The 15,854-nt window shown below is 36.1% G+C and overlaps 2 protein-coding genes across 4 annotated transcripts in view; both read left to right on the plus strand.

Annotated features, from left to right (window-relative positions):
• LOC100369504 (transcription initiation factor TFIID subunit 7-like) overlaps positions 1 to 6,881 on the plus strand; it is a 36,245-nt gene extending 29,364 nt beyond the window's left edge. The window contains exons 8-12 of the mRNA XM_002732160.4: positions 1,706 to 1,819; positions 2,165 to 2,344; positions 3,817 to 3,923; positions 4,165 to 4,224; positions 4,970 to 6,881. Of these exons, the coding sequence (XP_002732206.1) occupies positions 1,706 to 1,819; positions 2,165 to 2,344; positions 3,817 to 3,923; positions 4,165 to 4,224; positions 4,970 to 4,999 (491 nt within the window). The 3' untranslated portion in view covers positions 5,000 to 6,881. The remainder of the gene's footprint in view (positions 1 to 1,705; positions 1,820 to 2,164; positions 2,345 to 3,816; positions 3,924 to 4,164; positions 4,225 to 4,969) is intronic.
• Positions 6,882 to 9,958: 3,077 nt separating this feature from the next.
• LOC102807952 (uncharacterized) lies at positions 9,959 to 14,607 on the plus strand. Of its 3 annotated transcripts, XM_085498170.1 has the most exons (4): positions 9,959 to 10,086; positions 11,520 to 13,661; positions 13,989 to 14,094; positions 14,416 to 14,607. In XM_085498170.1, the coding sequence occupies exons 2-3, from the start codon at positions 11,599 to 11,601 to the stop codon at positions 14,068 to 14,070; spliced, it is 2,145 nt and encodes a 714-aa protein (XP_085354296.1). In that variant the 5' UTR covers positions 9,959 to 10,086; positions 11,520 to 11,598; the 3' UTR covers positions 14,071 to 14,094; positions 14,416 to 14,607. The 3 variants fall into 3 exon arrangements, with proteins under 3 accessions (XP_085354296.1, XP_085354295.1, XP_077863174.1); XM_085498169.1 differs by having other exon boundaries at positions 13,989 to 14,607; XM_078007048.2 differs by lacking the exons at positions 13,989 to 14,094; positions 14,416 to 14,607 and having other exon boundaries at positions 11,520 to 13,949.
• Positions 14,608 to 15,854: the final 1,247 nt, after the last annotated feature.

A 15,854-nucleotide genomic window follows, 5' to 3' on the forward strand; every position in this document is an offset into this window, starting at 1 on the left:
CATTTTGTAATGATATCTGTAATTCTCTAATTTTGGTCAATATTTTTGGTAAAAAGTGATATTTTCGACTTCTTGTTAAAAACCACAAGTCCAATTACTTTGATATTACATATATAGGTACTACATGTGGACCTCTCTCAGATTTGTTCATTTTGTAATGATAACTTCAATTCTCTAATTTTGATGAATATTTTTGTTATTTTTGGTAAAAAGTGATATTTTCGACTTCTTGTTGAAAACCGCAAGTTCGATTGGTTTTATATTACATATATAGGTACTACATGTAGACCTCTTTCAGATTTGTTAATTTTGTGGTGATATCTTCAATTATCTAATTTTGATGATTATTTTTGTCTTTTTTGGTGAAAAGTGATATTTTTGAATTCTTGTTGAAAACAGCAAGTCCTATTGCATTGATACTATACATATTGTTCATTTTCTAATATCTTCTGTGCTTTAAAGGGGAGCAGAGGTGTGGCTTTTGACACTCTGTACATGAAATTTGAGATCTATGAATGAATTCTGTCAATAAAAACAACTTGTATGTGCTGCGAAATGCCCTAAATATCGGGTATAAAACGGGCTGTGAAGCAGATGACAAACTTCCGCTTTTCCTGGTGTCATTTCGCCTCTAGAGGGCCAGTCAAATGACGTCATCAGTGAACACTGATAATTGAAGCCATTCATGCTAGTACGCCAATCCCATAGAAATGCTACTATGAAAGACCTTGTTAACTGACTACTTAAAAGTTGAAACATGGCGAAATGTTGTGCGCATGAATGCCATAACGATTCATGTTAAGTTTCTCGAAATTCCAAATAAAAAATCACGTTGTTGGTTGCGAGAAAACGGCAGAAGAACTAACGTGAAAATGAAGACACGTACAGCGCTCTAGCTATAGTAAACAGTGAGTAAATAAATATTGTTTGAGTTAATGAGAAATATGCTAATATCACTTGAACCACAGTACTCATTTTGCCCAACTTCCCAGATTTTAAACGATCGCTTAATTTCCGACCGCACTGCAAGTTAACAGCGGAGCTATTTCAGCCGACAGGCTGCTTGTTTTTAAATGTGGCATCTTGGACAGGATGTGTTTTAATTTAATACAAACATTACACATATTGAGATACATGTTCATAATGACCAAGTGGCAGCCATCTTGTTTTTTCAAAATTTTTTCTTCAAATTATACATGCTAGGATACATGTCTATGACAATTAGTTTCACAATCGAATCAAAGATGGCTGACTGCTTGCAATCTTGCCTTTTGACCATACTACTATGTATATGTATATGAGCCTGGACAAAGGAAATTCAGTTTGGATTTGAGATATGCATGAATAGCATATCCTGTTTAATTTCTGACCATATATTTTGATTTTGGAAGAGTAATTTAATACATCTAATTTCTGATGATACTAGACCAGCCAATTATTCACTCGCAATTACTAATTGTGCTTTTGGTCCATATTACTTTATTTTTGTCATAAATAACACTATACAGTACTGTATGTCATTTATTAACATTAAAGATAAAGACACATATCACGGTAGATGAATACTTACTCAACTGTATCACCAAAGAAAGATGTTTCTACCCCTCTCAAATTCTCTTGTCGTACAAAATTGTCCCACTTCCCTTCCTGACATTCCAGAAAAATTTAAAGCATATAAGAGTATGTCCTTAAACTTGACATTCAGGGTGGGAAGTACTGGCAGATGAGGACAGCAAAGAAGAGATTAAATCAAGTACAGTTTTGGATATTGACTCAAATACAGCGTCTCCCGCTAACTTATCAGGACCCCAGAGTATAGGTAATTATATTGAACTTTGACCTCATCAAACGTGTCATTGTGATTGGTTAAAATTATACTCACATGATGCATCTATTCATAATAATGATCATTCAGACAAATTATCAGTTTCACTTTTGACCCTTGACCTTTCTGAGACTCTGTTCTCAGTAAGACTTTCTTTATGGCCATAATTTTGATGCAAATATATGTGAACTTAAATCACATTTTAATAATAGAGTTTAACGATGCAAAAATTTGACAATTACTCAAAAGGTTAATTGACAGGCAGTCATTTCAAAGTGTTATATCTACAAATTAAAAAATCATTAAACTGAATAAATACTAATTATTTGTTTTTTTCAGCTGAACATGATGAACTTCGTGAAATCTTCCAAGATATCAGCAGTTCTGAAAATGAAGAGGAAGATGTTAACATAATGGATTATGATGAAAATGTTGATACAAGTAGAAATGAGTCAATCACCGATGAGCCGATGTCAATGGGAACGATAGAAGAAGATTCTCAACAAAGTAATCACCAAGGTAACAATTAGACCGTGATTGTTCAGATACACAGGTGACATTGTCTGTTAGAAATTGGTGGCATTCCTGGGACAAAATTTAGTGAAAGCCTGCTAAAAAAATTTTAAGATTTTCACTCACTTAATGAATATTTTTTGCCCTTGAAATTAAAGTGGTTTAGAGTACAATGCAACCACTTTATTTAGCCCCCACCCAGACAAAGTCCAGGAGGGGGGCTTGTAGTTTCGCCTTCGTCAGTCCGTCCGTCACTCTGTTCGGAATGATTTCTTGGAGATGGCTGGATCGATTTTTTTGAAACTTGGTACAAAGACATAGTGCACAACCATACATGTGCACGTCACATTATTTCCCGATTCAATCAAATATGGCCAACTGGCATCCATTTTTATTGCCAAAATTCTCGGAGATGGCTTGAATGATTTTGTTACAATAATGAAGGGACTACCCATACAATTGCACTTTTTTGAAATGATCAAATATGGCCGACTGGCAGCCATTTTGATTGTTAATCATGGCTTTTATCTGTCCATTGATATTTCTCAGAGATGCTTTGACTGATTTCAATGATACTAGCTACAAAGACATAGTGAGGAACTATACATACTCACATGGATTTATTTCCTGATTTGATCAAATATGGCTGCCTGGCGGCCATTTTGAATGTCATAATCCTGTAAAATCCAGTTTTTTGGGTGTGACCATTGTCATTTCTCGGAGATGCCTGGACCGATTTTTCTGAGACTTGGTACAAAGACAGAGTGACCACTGGTACAGATGCACATTGATTTATTTTTTCAAGGAATCAATTAATGAGCTCATTTGCATATTTAATTATTAATTTGAATTCTTGTTAATATCTTGTGAACTAATAGTCCAAATTTGGTAGAGGCTTAATTTGTCAATGTAAGATATATGCTATGCAATATTGAGTTTCAATTTAATTACTGAGCTCATTTTCATATTTAATTAATTGTTGACTCCCTTGTGCGAAGCCTTTGTCTTTGTCTTTGCAGTTACATGTACCCTGTCTGTATGTGTGTATGTATGTGTGTGTGTCTGTTCCACTGATATCTCAAGAATCATATATCGATTTTTCATGAAACTTGGTGCATAGATGCTCTGGGCCAATGCGCAGATTTGATTAGGTTTTGGTAGTAATCCATGCATCTTAATTACCTAATTAGTTTTCAGCTTTTCCATCAAAATCTCAAGTACAAGTAATTTTGAATTAATTTGTACTGTGTCTCCAATACTCTCAGCACACGGGAGTTCTTTCTAAGCTTTCTTTGATTAAGTTTTGTTTATATCTTGTGAATTATTAGTCCAAAGTGGGGGGCTGTGTCATCTTCAGATGACTTGTTTCTGATGTGCTGAAGCTAAAAGTAAATAATTTAATATATATATGTTAATTAATGTTTGCATGGAGTGAAACAGAATCACATGATGCTGACATTCTGAATCTTTTACCATAGAGTTGATAAACAAACTTGAAGAACTTGAGCAAGAAATAGAAGCATTACAAGACAGACAAAGAACTCAAGAAGAGGCCATAGCTAATGTTGAGAACCCAGCATTAAAAGTAAGCATTGTAATTGTTACCAATATTTTGGACGTCAGAATTGATATTCATGATAAAAAAAAGAATTAAATTAAAACAATATTGATCTATTTCCCATTATAAATTTTTCATCATTTTGAAGAATTAGATATTGTATAATGTTTGGACCTAACGTCACTTTTAAAATGACATATGTGTAGCTCTGTGTATATGTTGTACTTCGTCAAATGCTTTATTTAATACTGATATATTCTACTTACAGCAACGTTTTCAAGAAGCTTTGGAACGGATACGAGAAGAAGAAATGAAAAAACAAGCAGAGGTAATACATACCGGTATTAGTATCACATGTATAGGTTTGTTTATACAATAAACGTAACCTTTGATCTTATGTATCCTGAGAATGCATTGATGACATACTCAAGTGGCAGAACACTGCTCTGCTTGCATATTATATACTAAATCTTCGTGCGTTGTGGATTGACATATTCTCTTATGAAATTCATTTTAAATATTCATGATTGAGATGAAATCAAAGATAAGTGATGGTAGCATTTCATTGCGGCTTTCCCACAGTGATATGTTATATTAAATTTTGATAAATTGATATTTGCTAGAATACAGTTCAGTGGGCACCTGAGGTATGGATTAATTCTGTTAATAATGTAAACATTGTAAAGTCACATCACAGTGTTATATCCATGATTTATGGCTTTATCATGAGTCCAAAGTTTAATTCTTTGTCTGGTCTGATCAAAAGTATTAACAGTGAACCATCCACCAATTGTCTCTGGCAGTGACTTCTATAAATATTAATTGCTGCTGAAAACTTCACTAAAATAACAACAATTTATTGCAAAAAAAAACATGATTTACTGCATTGACTTTGTCACCTTTATTTGAATTATGCAATGAATGAAAAAATAGAAATTCTATTACCATGACAACAATCATGCTTCCTGGATACCAAATGGAATTTATATGAGTAACAGGTTACAGCAGACCATGTCTGCATTCTGTTGTTTTGTCTGTGCAACTAAATATTTTAATGTTGTTTTCTTTTCTAGTATGATCAATTAAAAGTTAAATTAAACTGAGATGAAGTATATCAGGCAACAGAAGATCGAGGCATGCAGTAAGTACTTAAGAAGAGAGAGTTTGAGACTTCTCAAGAAGACAACATATGAGTACTACAACAGTCAACTTTGTTGTAAACTTGTGTGCATGTTGGAAGTGTCGTCATTCTCGTCCACATGCAAATTTTTACCATGTGACCCTTTTTCCCGGGTTTTGTTGGGCTTCACATCGAATACATGTATGTATCATGGTGTGATGGCTTAGTGATTATAACATAAACAAAATGGTGGTAATCACACACAAATATCTCATGACAATGAAACCTGCAAATGTTTTTTATTACAATAACTAAATAAAATCAAAATGTCTCCAAAAACAGGAAAGAGGAAGCATTCACATTTTGACAAAGCTCTTGGCTTTAATGTTTTAAATCTACTAGTCTAAGAATGTTGCCATCAAACAGAGATATATTCCCTTCTCTGTCTCAGAATGAGTCTGGAGATTTGGGGATGATGCAACCCTTGATATGTTATTTATAATACAGGTTTGTTACTTACTTACAATAGGTATAATTCAGTTTATCTCAATCTATGCTTTAACATAATGCATTTTAAATCTACTAGAGTCAACTAGTATCCATTTCATCAAACATAGATTACAAGTTATGTACCCCAAGTCCTGAGATATTGAGTAGCAAATTTGTTACTTGCTCTCAATGAGTATAATTCAGTTTATTTCACATTATGTAAAGTCTTATTTCAACATATCATTTCAAGGCTGTATTTGTGTAAGTAAATAAATGCAACCAATGCAACACTATTCCAGTAACTTTTGAAAGTATTTTGGGTACTGTCGTATGGAAGGTAATTTAACACTTCAGTAAATGAATATGATATTTTAACTTTATTTAGTCATGTTTCTGGGTAGAATGGTGTTGAATGTCACAGTAAAAATGTAACTGAGTTTCTGTGAAAAAGTCAAAATAAAAAATGTCACAGGGTTTGTTGTGACAGGGACAGTCACTGAAAGTGTCACAGGTTTTTTTCGGCGGACAGAGTCACAGTGACAATGTTACAGGGTCTCTTTGGGCCACGAGAGTCTTTGTGAAAATTTCACAGGTTTACTTTTGGCAGAGAATATCACTGTAAAAATATCACAGGTTCTTCGGGCAGAGAAAGTCGCAGTAAATATGTACCGGGTAACAGGGTTTCTTCAGGTGGAGAGAATCACAGTGAAAATGTCAGTGGCTTTCTTTAGGGTGAAAGTATCACAGGATTCCTTTTTGGCTGTGAATGTCGCAGGGTATTGTTAGACAGAACAAGTCAGTAAAAATGTCATTAGGTTTCTTTCGGCAGAGAAAGTCACAGTGAAAATGGCACAGGGTATTGTTAGGCTGAAAAAGTCACAGTATAAATGTCATTGAGTTTCCCAAAGTGGATAGAGTTACAATGAAAATGTTTTTTTAGACTGAGTCAATGAATTGAAGATACCACCTTCACTTGACCCTGATGTCTTGGGCTATGTTGACCACCATTACCATCCAAGTGTAGTCACACCAAGTTACAGGACTTCCAATTGATGGAACCCTCTACCAGAGTGTAGTCACACCAAGTTACAGGACTTCCAATTGATGGAACCCTCTACCAGAGTGTAGTGACACCAAGTTACATGACTTTCAATTGATGGAACCCTCTACCAGAGTGTAGTCACACCAAGTTACAGGACTGCCAATTGATGGAACCCTCTACCAGAGTGTAGTCACACCAAGTTACATGACTTTCAATTGATGGAACCCTCTACCAGAGTCGCCCTGTATTTTGGATTCATTCAATTATGTTGATTCTTGCAAAATATCATGCTTATTTACATTTATGAATAAACCAGTATCATTGCTAGAATCAATCTGTCTCATGTATCACTGATCAGTCTCTACACAAATCTACTGAGGACAATCAAATCACCAAACGACCAGCCTAGCTGGGATAGAGGAAAATTCCACAGAAGATATGAAAGTTGGGTAAGTCAAAGAAGATTAAGGTGCTCATCCACAATCATATTGTGTATAAAGTGCTATAAACAGTTTGTGGATTTTGAGGCCCAAACTATAGTCTGATTTGTATTATTGCATATATTTAACTCGCAGGCTTTTCAAGGCAGTTAGATGACTACTTTCAACAATATAGTGTTTGTTTTAAACATAAATTTATTGTTCTATGAACGTTTTATGTTTCCCGAGGTGAGTTCATGCTTTGTTGTGAACCTCGCCTATACACAACAGTGTAGTTTATCATAAACTGTAAATCCAGTTCAAAGCGTAAACATACCAATATATATTTATATAACTCCTCGAAGCCAGTGAAGCATTAAAGAACCATCGTGGTTAAATGTTGATAGGGACAGTGAAATTTAAGAATCTTCTTTGAATCAATTTGTGTAGGTTAGACAAGTATATAAATTGTTGCTTTAACACACATTTACCCCGGCCCCCGTAATACTTCATGGTTTGAATATTAATATGATTATTTGACATCCTCCAATAAAATCTCCATTATGTTATTGTTATTCATCCTGACTACTGCGCTTTCGATTTTTGTGTAAACTGTTATGCATGTTACATGGGAGCCAGTTCGAACGCGAAGTGACGTCCTGTGGCGCTTTACCACAATGTGTATTTAGAAACTGAATTGTGAAAAGAAAATCACCAGCTGCATGCGACACAGTACATGTTGGACTTGGATTTGTGCCATCACTGAAAAACCCGTACATATGATTCAGAGCTATATATTGTGCGATATTAAAATTCATTGACATAGTTATGAAAAAGGTGTTGCCGTTAAACTATTATACCATATATATTTATCAATTTTCTGTTCGTAAAATGTGTTCATATGCCAGAGGCGGTGGCAGCTTTTTTTGACTGGGACGAAGATTTTATGTGAATGTCAACAAATTGAGCGCCGAAGACGCGACCTTTCTTGGAGGGTCGTGGGGCATGCTCCCCCGGTAAAATCTAGACCCTCTGAAACGCTGTTTCCTGTATTTGGGGGAGCAAATTTTGATGGTACACTTAGGTATATTTCTCTTACAAATATAGATGAGTTTTTCATCTTATTTTTCGTGGGGGCGACCTGCCCCCACTGCCGCCGCCACTGTATGCGCAATGTTCAATTAAAACACGCACATTTGGTATGATTCATTAATTACAAATGTGATATAGTATTGCCACTCAATCTTTAGCACGAGAAGTATTCATACCTTATCTGAACAATTGTCAACATGATTGAAAATTGTGACACGAAATTATCAACACGGTGAGACACCGTTGTTGACACCGTAGTTGCGATTCCTTTAACATTCTCGAAGTAAGACACATTATACATATAAATTTGTTACCGTCCCCTAAATGGCTGCCAGTGTAAAGAAGTATTTTCTTTTCTCCAATCACAGTGTGCTCCAATAAACAATACAATGGAATATATGCAACGTCATTGAAACAAACCATTAAAGCGCGGTGGTCGTCGCGCAGCGCGTGTTTGAATTTCATGTAAATAAACAATGTATTTTACACGCGTTGTATACGTCGCTATGAGTCCCATATCGAACAGGACGCGGCACGACGACTACCGCCCTTTAAATATAAAGAACACAATTTTAATTGAGGGGAGACAAATTACTGTCTGCTAGGTCATTTAACAAAATCAATCATGTAACCATTAACAACGGCGATTCAATTACATACATAGAGTGAGCTAAGACCTAGCTTAGTCAAGAATTGCAAACACATGTCTCCCTATTATAATATGAGTCACGGCTATTTTTAAATCACGTGACTGGCATATTTTATCATGACTTGATTATGTCGGCCAAATGAAGTTAGAATAAATATAAATAACTTATGTCACCAAGGGTCGCACAAGAATTCATTTGAATTTGTTTGACACCAGGCATAATTAGACATATTTTAGACAGAAATGTGAAAAAAAAATGATAGGTAAACCAGCAGGTTTGGTTACTTATCAATTTTACATTCTGTGGGGCCATGGAGGTATAAATCTCCATAACGGGGGGGGGGGGGCAAGGGTTATTTTCGTTCAACGTAATTGCAATATTTTTTTTGTTCGTACAACGTAAATGGAAAAAATAAATTCCGTAATTCTGTAATCACAGGCTAGACGTGCAACGAAATCAATCAAATACGTACAAGAATTTACATCCAAATAAAAAATTCGTAAAAAAAAATCCAGAGAAATTACATTTCAGAAACTGTAAAACAACTAGATGACACAATTCACTACAAAATTGAATGTCCAAGACGTAAAAGGTGATCTAACCGAATGAGGAGCATTACGAGGGTAATATGCGCATGCGTCTCTACACACGGCGCAGTAATGGCGGAGCATTTGAGTCGGAGAGCTCTTTGGACCATTCAATGTTCCATTTTTTAACATTGTAAACTGTAAAAACGTCTTTTTTTTCCTTGTAAATTGTAAAAAGCCCGTTTTATTTCCCGTAAAACCGTACCAGCTACCCCCCTTGCCTCCCCTCCTCCATGGTAGGGCAGATTTTCAAATCGTTAATTTTTTGAGTTCCAAAATGAAATCAGTTGTGGGTAGTTTGAATTTGCTATTTATTTATTGATTTATTTGTTTGTAATAAGGTGTCTAAAATAGAAATAACGGACGATCATTTATCACGATGAGCCCACGTCTTATAAATCAAATGTGACAACACTCTGACATGACATGGAGATTTTTTTTTTTCTATTAAATTATAGAATTATCTTTATCTTATAAATCTTTGCTATATTAAATTATATTTTCAGACCAATATAATCTTAATTTTATTATACACGACTATGGTAACAAAATAACACGTGCCATTGTCATACTAATAACGACCAACTGTGTTAGTTCACAAAGCCCTGTAAATATATTTAGCCCTTGCACGGATGTCATGAATATTAATAAGTTATCTGTGACGCACCATGTCCTCTGTTAGTAAGGTCATGCGATCTATGTTGATTTGGGTTAATGGCGTTGTGACTCATGTGTGGACACCGCAAGCATCTGGGCATGCATGCAGCGATAATTACGCACCACACAGTCAGGTAAGGAAGCATTCAGTTAGAGTCCCCCTCGGCGAAGACACGCGATATCAACGTAATATGTAAGGCACGCGGATAAATTCCACTGAGTACGATGTCGGTCAAGTTCCATGACCACACGGCACGCCTGGGATCGGTGTATCCTTGCGTCCTGTGACAGGGTAAAGTTGGGTATGTACCGTATTTTGGTGTCCAATTGCACCACTTAACAGGTTAATTAACCCAATATTTGCACTGTAACTGCGATTCTGGTATACTCCTCATTTTGACAGTTCTAGCTCTTATTTGATTTCAGTGGATAAACACAATACTGGTCTAAGTACGTACATCTTAACCCCCAAGCACATACATGTGTCGTTGCTCTTTGCTATCATTCTCTTTATTTTGTATTTAATGATAGTTTCTGTACTGTTATGTATGGCCATGACTCTGTAGTTGAATGCCATACTGCGCTATTGACAATTGTGCGTTTATATATCACCTGTACACGGGTTTTATCTTTTCTATTGTCTTTGGTTTTATGACATACATTGACAAATATGTTGTATTTATATTTATTACCGTTGTATAGATACACGTATCAATCATTTACAACTTACCTAATACTACCCATACAATGCATTCATTGTTTGTGTTGACAATATATAACAATGAATTATGTTAATTTGGTGAATGTATAAAAAATATGTATGCATATGATATTGGAAAATAGAATGATTGTGACCTTGTCAACGTTTTGATTTCAAAATTCAAATGTCCTGTTTTTTCACCGGTATAAACAGTTAAAGTAGGAGTAACACAATAAACGTTGCATCTCTTCCTGCTTTCGCCTATATCAAATTACCTACGTTCGAATTAGCCAAATAATGCAGTACGCCAAATGAAAATAAAAAATGGATTTCATGATCATTATTGTAGTGGGTTCTGTTGAGACACTCCCTTGGTCATGTTTATTGTCTGCATAATTTATTGGATAGACATGCAAGTATTCAATCATTAACGACGACAAACGTTATAAAACATGTATCGGTATTTGATAAAAATTATTTTCCATGAAAACCGCAAATTTGTTCATGAGTAATTTAACAGATTTATCATAATTTACATTGAAACATTAAACAAATAATTTATTCATTGTTTCTTTAAAAAAATAAGGGAAAATAAATTGTTCGGCAGTAGTCTATAGTTGACTGCGCATTAAAGCATAATACGATATCCAGTGTCGCGTAAAACTAAAAATTCAGAAGCGTCAGGATGTTCCTGGTATTAGTTCCTCTTTTGACATTCCGATCATTCCGAAACGTAAATTGCCAAAATTTGCAACACTTTTAATGTAAGTTATTTGTAGCTGTCGCATGAACAGATATTGTGTCTGGTCGTGTAAAGTTGAATTCTTTTTCATTCTAATACATTGCTTGTTTCCCATTGATTTGCAGACAACGAAACAAGTTTATCGAGAATGATCGAAGCTGATACAGTATATGGAACCAATTCATGAACGTACTTTTATGAAACATGCCTAGGTGTAAAGTGCCATACTCTGTGTGGTTGTTGATCGACTTCATTTGGTTTCTGGCTGCAGCTATATTGATATTTTCGGATGTCGTTTTCGACGTTTTGACTTGTATTAGGTATTTCCGGGAAGGCTGGTACGTGGCATTTGCTGTCAGCATATTGTTATTATTCCTACCATCAACACTAATTGGAATCGCGGATTACTATAATATTAACATCATTGTCACCGATAGGAGTGATAAAGACGACTTAAAGAGAAAAGGTAAGAAAAGAATTCGTAAAGAAGATGTTTCCTGTGAACACAACATCCGTTTGTCGGCCGAGACTCTAACAGCGCGACAAGTACGACCGGAAAATGAACAGCAGGAAATATTGTTTATGAATTCGTCGCTTTTGACTCAAAATTGCAGTGGATCGCCGAATTCTTTGGTCCAGAACTCGACTTTTGAACATGACGTCGACCGTGACCTGGAAAAGTTTGCTAATATTAACCAATCAGAGGCGCCCTTGGCCCACAGTGAAGGTGAGACGACCAGCTTGATAATGTTAGAAAATCGGGACGAAAATAATTATTCCCAATCTCGGGCCGATGTTTCTGTACAGACAGAAGAAGTTGACGGAAAAGGCGAGTGTAGGGGTCCAACATACCTATATTACAGATCAACGGCACTGCCACAGCATTTAAGTAACAATTTTTTGACGACAGCACCAGTAGTCCCACGTCATGATGGTAGGGAAAATAACACAGAGAATCCACCTACAGAACAGGCCGAGGGAACTCACCCGGAAGACACTTCTGATGGTAGATGCGAAAGCTTTATATGCAGTAGGCGTTTGCATTTGTTATTAAACATATGGGGATTGCAGCTAGCAGTGTTCGGACGTCGGTTTCTACTCGCCGTCCGATTCGGCCAACGATGGTTTCGCTATATTCGTTTTAACTCGGAACAGAGACGATTTCACCGTGAAAACGAAAGAAAAGTAGTTCGCGGGAAAGTCGCCTATGATTTAGCGGAGAACGAAGTGCAGCAACACTACCTGGATTTGATCAACGAAGACGAGGCTTTATTGCCCTTATGGATAATTGAAAGTTTGACGGAATCGCTGCCACAATTATTGATAAATCTCTATCTGATTGTTAAATACCGTCGACAGTTGTTATTACAGTACATCAGTGCTAGCCTGTCATTCCTCACATTAACTTGGGGTGTAACCAGTCCAGAAAAGTACTACAGAGATACACAGGTTATCCGCGAAGGGCGGGATTACAAAACCCGGGTTGGGTTTATGCAACTGCTCTTTATTTTCGTTTACAAGGCGTTACTGTTAGCGTCACGATCGCTGGCTTTTGTGTTTTTCACGATTGTGTTCCACTACTGGGTTATCGTAGTTTTAGCGATCCATTTTGCATTTGTGTTTTTCAGATCAATATTTCATAAATATTATTTAAAGATCTTGAACGAAGTGCATTTCCACAGAATAGTGATTCACAGTATTTTTTGCACTTTTCTGTATTTCCATATTAGCAACAAGAAACGCATTCGTTTTGTTATGTTGCAGTTTTACGTTGTTTTTATCGTGGAGAATCTCACTATGATTTTGTTGTGGTACTTCTATAAGGAAAAAGACCAATATTTCGACGAATTTATCCTGTTTTTTACAATAAGTTCTACCTGTTTAGGAGTTGTGATTATGTTATTTTATTACACTTGCGTCCATAAATCGAAACGATTTATTGTAAATTCGTATTCATGTTTAAAAATGTGTTGTCTACTTACTCGTCGCAGGCAAACGAAGGAATGGATTGTTTGCAAGAATCTGCCCACTTGTATTAACTGTTATGTCAAAAGAGGTGCCGTGGCATTACTGCCAGTAAAACGGGATCATATCTATGTCGACCATAGGGTTAGACCAATCGACGGACAAAGATTCTACTTCGGAACGGACACAGTGTTCTGCGCATGTCCGGATAATGTGCACGATGCGGCGGTGATTGAGGGCGACGAAGATGTCAGCGACGAATCCAAATCGTGGGTGAAATGTTATGATGCCGGGCGTATTAGGTACATAAAAAAATCGAATTGTTTTTATGATTTCATCGATAATACCGGCAGAGAAATACACGTTGCTGTAGACAATTTTAAATGGTATCGACCACATAAACTGACTCGCCAGGCGGAACATATTTGAATTAGCCAAGTCACGCGGCCTGCACGAACTGCTAACAAAATGGCAGCTTCGTCGTTTGATCATTACATCTTTGGTGGAGTGCAAAAATAAGGGAAAATAGAATGTATAATGTTAAGAATTAAAATAAACGTGTTTAGCGGGATATGAAATGCTGACATTTACGAATGTAATTGGTTATTTTGTTATCATCATTTTATTAGATTATATTATGTGAACACGAGAGATGTAACAAAATTGACTGCCAAAGAGTGTAGATACGACCCGAAGTGTAAACATGTATGATGCATTTCTACTTGGGAATTCTGGGTAATTATAGTTTTCTTTCGTAATTTGATTAGATATCTCGGATACATACATAATCGGCGTTATCTGGTGGGTATAATATGCTTGTGTTGCATACCTCGAGACCCCTAAAGCATTCCAGGCAGCTACACTTCAAAAATGGATATCCTTTTGTAGTACTATAGTTCTTTTTGCTATTGTTTATATCTGACTCATTTGTGCATCCAATTAAAAACTTCCATGGTTTTAAACAACGAAATTGTTTTAGCAATATTTTAGAATTACATGTAGTTATATTTCAACCTCTTTCCAGACACTGACCTTCAAAAAATTACCGTATTTCAGACTCTGGCTCAAAAAAAGAGACCCAATCGAGCTGTGAATGTGTGTAGATCTGCATGTTCTGATCGAAGTAACCCAAGGTGCCGATTATGTGACTGATCACGTGGCAATACATTGTGGGAGACAAACTCCTATCAGTAATGTGATAGAAATACAGTATTTTGATGAACACTCAATAAAATGTTTGAAAACGCGTTACCGTATTATTAGACTCACATCGATAAACAATCTGATTAAAATCTGATGTACTGTACGGCGTGTATTTTATATATTTATTTTACTTTTACTATTTTTTAAAAATTATTTATGTTTTTGTTACGTACTTATGATTTGGTATATTTTTAACTATCGCCTTGTTTTGGCATTCGCAATTACCAAAACTTTAAAAAAACTATCAACAAATAAATACTACATCCAAATAAAATTAGAATGAAAAACAAAACAAAACTGGGATCTTATTTTAATCAGATTGATCGATAACACGCGTCTTTTCAGTGGCGACACCGAAAATCATTTGCTAGATAAAATGGACATCTTCCATCACAAACATCAATTCAAAAATGTATTTAAAATAAGGCCGAACATCTCGGGCTGTGGCGCAATTGTTCTATTAGAAGCGCGTGGAGCACTTTTTTCCCCGACCATGTGTCCCTCCGTCATACACTACTCAGAGCAAATGCGATAGTTACCTGCTTGTTTAGACCTATTTTCTCAACTACGATAAACTCACTTTTGTCACCGCTTGTTACAATGCCATTACTAGTATTATACATCTTCAGAGAATGCTAATTATCTGACTTGGGGCAGCATAGTTGTAAACCACACTAATGTGAGTAGAATCGTGGGTATTGATGCAAGACAGAGGTTTAGAAGGTGCACAATTACCGACTGATACCTTGACATTGGAGAAACTACTTAGTACTAGCACAGTCCCTCTATCGATAGAGGGACTGTGGTATTAGTAATCTCCCTATGACACTACCATTGAAAATTGGATTCCCCATTAATATTTCAATACTTCCATCACAACAAATACGTTCCCGGAACCTGTCGTTGCATTTGAATTGACAAATTGTTCATTTGCATTCATGACGTTGCAATGAGGTTGCAATGTATGTTTAAAGTGTAACAGAACAAAATTCAAACTAAACGACTGCCTAGTGAAAGGCGGGACTACTAGTATTTGTTCCTATAACCGGATGTTAACCTGACGCACCGGGATCTCGTGACTGAATATTATTTGTCCGACAGTCCCTCGAGGTACCAGTATGGAAGAGGTGTGAAAAACACAAAGGCGGATGCAAAGTGCGGAGCGCACTTTTAGAAAGGAACCGAGTACGGACGAGAGAACAATAGAGCGCGGACCCACAAACCATGGAGGGCGGACCATGGTAACTCTGCTTTTGCCATTTACACTCCCACAAAATTTTATTTTATTGAGA

The sequence above is a fragment of the Saccoglossus kowalevskii genome, chromosome 4 (assembly GCF_978046115.1).
Source record: "Saccoglossus kowalevskii chromosome 4, keSacKowa6.1, whole genome shotgun sequence".
In the NCBI taxonomy this organism is placed as follows: Eukaryota; Metazoa; Hemichordata; class Enteropneusta; family Harrimaniidae; genus Saccoglossus; species Saccoglossus kowalevskii.

Excerpts from the sequence above, each read along its gene's own strand:
- LOC102807952 (XM_078007048.2), top strand. The coding sequence starts at position 11,599 with ATGCCTAGGTGTAAAGTGCCATACTCTGTGTGGTTGTTGATCGACTTC.